The sequence below is a fragment of the Acanthisitta chloris genome, unplaced genomic scaffold (genome assembly GCF_000695815.1).
Source record: "Acanthisitta chloris isolate BGI_N310 unplaced genomic scaffold, ASM69581v1 scaffold21593, whole genome shotgun sequence".
Classification (NCBI taxonomy): Eukaryota; Metazoa; Chordata; class Aves; order Passeriformes; family Acanthisittidae; genus Acanthisitta; species Acanthisitta chloris.
This window is the reverse complement of record NW_008663554.1, coordinates 1-3833: the sequence shown is the minus strand read 5'-3', so window position 1 is coordinate 3833 and position 3833 is coordinate 1. Positions and strand designations below refer to the sequence as shown.

The 3833-nt window shown below is 42.4% G+C and overlaps 1 protein-coding gene across 1 annotated transcript; it reads right to left on the bottom strand.

Moving 5' to 3' along the window:
- Positions 1-1479: 1479 nt before the first annotated feature.
- On the bottom strand, positions 1480-3545 carry LOC103798758 (peptidylprolyl isomerase domain and WD repeat-containing protein 1-like; the record flags this gene model as incomplete). Its single annotated transcript, XM_009071040.1, has 2 exons — positions 1480-1623; positions 3363-3545. Coding segments are annotated over 2 exons (327 nt in total), but the record flags the coding sequence as incomplete, so codon positions are not given.
- Positions 3546-3833: the final 288 nt, after the last annotated feature.

Genomic DNA, 3833 nt, shown 5'->3' with positions numbered 1-3833 from the left:
TACATGAAACAGCCAAAATCAGTGTTACTGTCTTTAGAGCAGACTCAACTGTCCAGCACAGGAACAGGACCAATCAGATTGTCCAGATTCACAGCAGCTTGAGCAGTTGTCTGAGCTTCCATTGAGGACCTGCTGTTTGTGAACAGAGAAGGACTAGTAGGTGATGTGATGCCACCATCTTGGTGGCATCCTGTCTTGTACCAGCAATACTGTGGCCAGCAGAATGAGGGCAGGAATCCTGCTCCTGTACTCGGCACCAGCAACAAGTGCTGTGTCCAGTTCTGGGCTCCTCACTTCAAGGATATTGAGGTGCTGGAGTGAGTCCAGAGACAGGCATCGAGGCTGGTGAAGGGTCTGGAGCACAAGTCCTATGAGGAGCAGCTGAGGGAGCTGGGAGTGTTTAGCCTGGAGAAGAGGAGGCTCAAGGGAAACTCTATCACTCTACAGCTACCTGAAAGGAGGTTGTAGCCAGGTGGGGGTTGGTCTCTTCTCTCAGGAACAGGACAAGAGGAGACGACCTCAAATTACCATTGGATATTAGGAAAAATTTCTTCACTGAAATGTGGTCAGGCATTGGAACAGACTGCCCAAGGAAGTGATGGAGTCACCATCCCTGGAAGCATTCAAAAACATTGGGATGTGGCACCTGGGGACATGGTTTAATGGTGAAGATGGTTGGTGCTGGGCTGGTGGTTGGACTTACTGGTCTTAGAGGGTTTTTTTCCAACCTTAATAATTCTATGATTTTATTACATGACTGCATCAGAACATCTAACATAAAGCTTAGTTCAGATTATTACCATAATCTAAGTATTTCACTAGGAACAGTAATGTTTGTAGGACTCTGGGGAAAAATGAAGCCAGACGGAAAGACTCCCTAGGTTAAACTAATGAGGAAACAAACATTGAAGGAAAAAACAGTCCTTGGCAATACCAAACAAATTGCACAGGACTTCACACACTTGCATTCCACAAGCTGATTATGGCTCTTGGACAGAGAAGACATGTACACAACCATTCTTAAGAACAGAGGTGGATAACATTGCTATCATAGCAAACGGTATCATAACCTAATTAATTTTTGATACATTTGCATAGGATTGAAGAGTTTACTCAGGCTGGGATTTCTGACCTTTTCCTCTGTCAAAGACATCAACACTGTGTAAAGGATTAATTAAATACGAAAAAGGTACAAACACGATCCTGGGACATGGGAAGGGGTTTATCTTTGGTTTTGCATAGAAGAGGTGCAAGAAAGACAGTAGGCTTTGTAAGAAACATGCAGGTGGTTTTACTCCCAAATACAAAGTTACCAGAAATACATAATTAGGGCACTTTAGGTACATTAAAAATAGGAAAACTGGTGATTGCTCAGACGTGGTACTAACTATAGGAATTATCAAAAACATTTCTGTTCTTTCTAGGTCCCTTTTTGGGTCCCACATGCTGAGTTTTTTCTGCTGAAGCTGGAACACTTTCTTACTTCACTGTGATATTAATGATGCTGATATCCTCATAGGGTTTGTCGGTCTTGGGGTTGACTTTGACATTTGAGATTCTCTGAACAACTTCCATGCCTTTAGTCACCCGTCCAAACACACTGTGCTTGTTGTCCAGCCATGGCTGTTTGAGAGCACATGAGAAAGAAAAAAGCACATTACAGCAGAAAGCAGCATGTAAGTTAGATACCAAACCAGAAAGAAAGCGTACGTGGATATACTTCATATATCCAGACTATGGAACAGAACACTGTAAATATTAGTAAGCAAGTAAGTACCAGACATGTTCATATGTATTTGAACTTACCCTTTCAATTGTTTTCTGAAAGTCAGAGGTCACATTCTACCAATGCAGTAGCATTGTATGGTTTAAAGTGTATTGAGATTGAGAACTGGCTGAATGGCAGATCCCAGAGGGTTGTGATAAGTGGCACAAGCTCTAGTTGGAGGCCTGCCACTAGTGTCCTCCAGGGTTCTGCACTGGGCCCAGTGTTGTTCAGCTTGTTCATCAATGACCTGGATGAGCGGACACAGTTGCCTCCTCAGCAAGTTTCACTGGTGACACAAAGCTGGGAGGAGTGAGTGGCTGATACCCCAGAGGGCTGTGCTGCCCTTCAGAGGGACCTTGATAGGCTGCAGAGATGGGCAGAGAAGAGAGACACGAAGCTCCTGGAGCAGGTCCAGAGGAATGCAACAGAGATGAATAAGGGACTGGAGCACCTCACTTAAGAGGCTGAGGGAGGGGAGCTGGGCCTGTTCAGCCTTGAGAAGAAATGACTGAAAGGGACCTCATCAATGTAACCTCATCAATGTATACAAGTAGCTGAAGGGAGGTGTCAGACGACGGATCAGGCTTTGCTCAGTGGTGCTGAGCAGTACAAGATGCAACGGACAGAAACTTATGCACAGGAAGCTCCATCTGAATACGAGGAAGAACTTCCCTGTGCAGTGACTCTGCACATAACAGATTGCCTAGAGAGGCTGTGGATTTTCCCTCACTGGAGTTATTCCAGAACCACGTGGATGCAATCCCGAGCCATTTGCTCTGAGATGACCCTGCCTGAGCAGGGAGATTGGACCAGATGACCCACTGTGGTCCCTTCCAACCTGATCCATCCTGTGATTGTGTTCTCAGTTCACAGATACATGTGATGTTTCAGTCTCTCTGTTTCATGATATTTTCACAGAGAATTATAATTGTCAGTCCAGAAAAACACTTAATTCAAAGTCACATTCATACATATGAATGGAGGCACTGATACAACTTAACAATCCTCCAACTATGGTAGATGGGTGCCTTTTTTTTTTTAAAAAAAAAAAAGTATTTTGAAATAAGTGCTGTAAAAATGCTGGGTTTTTAAAGTGTTACCTGTAAGGATTTTTTTGTATCTCTTGGATTCACATAACAAAATTTCTATTTTTGGCTCTGAAATTACACACAGATGAAAGGAAATCTTAAAACCTGAACAGCTTCAAACTGTTGTATAGCTACTATTAGGCAGTATTAAAGTGACATCCAAGCACCACATCCAAACTCCAAATAACTTGAGCAGTACCTAGCTTTCTATCAAATGCAAACCACTATTATTAATATGACACTCTAGTAACACTTAATTGCAAATATGCCTAACAATTTTATATCACCCTTACTCTAATCAAAGGCAAAAGGCCTCTTGACCACCACTGACAAAAATACTTCTCTGTTTATTAAGGGATGGTTTCAGTGAAGCCTACACAGTGTACATCGTTGTGTGCATCATTTAGATAGTTCTAGAGTGTTCCTGTTTCCACCAGAAAAAAAATCTATTTTTTACTATCTTCTCACCCTCTCAGACCTTAAAGTGAGCTTTTAGTGTTACTTACAGTTGGCACTACTGTTATAAAGAACTGGGATCCATTGGTATTTGGTCCTGCATTAGCCATGCTGAGTGTGTATGGTCTGTCATGTCGTAAAGTCGAATGAAACTCATCTTCAAATTCTCCTCCCCAAATACTTTCACCTCCCATTCCTGTACCAGTTGGGTCACCAGTCTGGATCATGAAACCCTGCAGAGAAATTCAATGTTAGTACATCATTGCACAGAATGAGTAACCAGAAGAGATTTATGCAAGGTGATGTTTTTTCAAACTTAAAACCTTTAAACAAAATATAAGTCTTAAAATGCTGTGGCTAAGGGACAAAGCATTTAAGGCTTTTCTAAGGGACAACCAAGTACTTGTGAAAAAGCAAGGCTCATCACTGTTCCTGCCAGTGAAGAAGGACTGAAACCTCACTATCTGCACCTCCAGCCAACACTTAGGCTGTATTGAATCACAGAATCATAGAATCAGCTG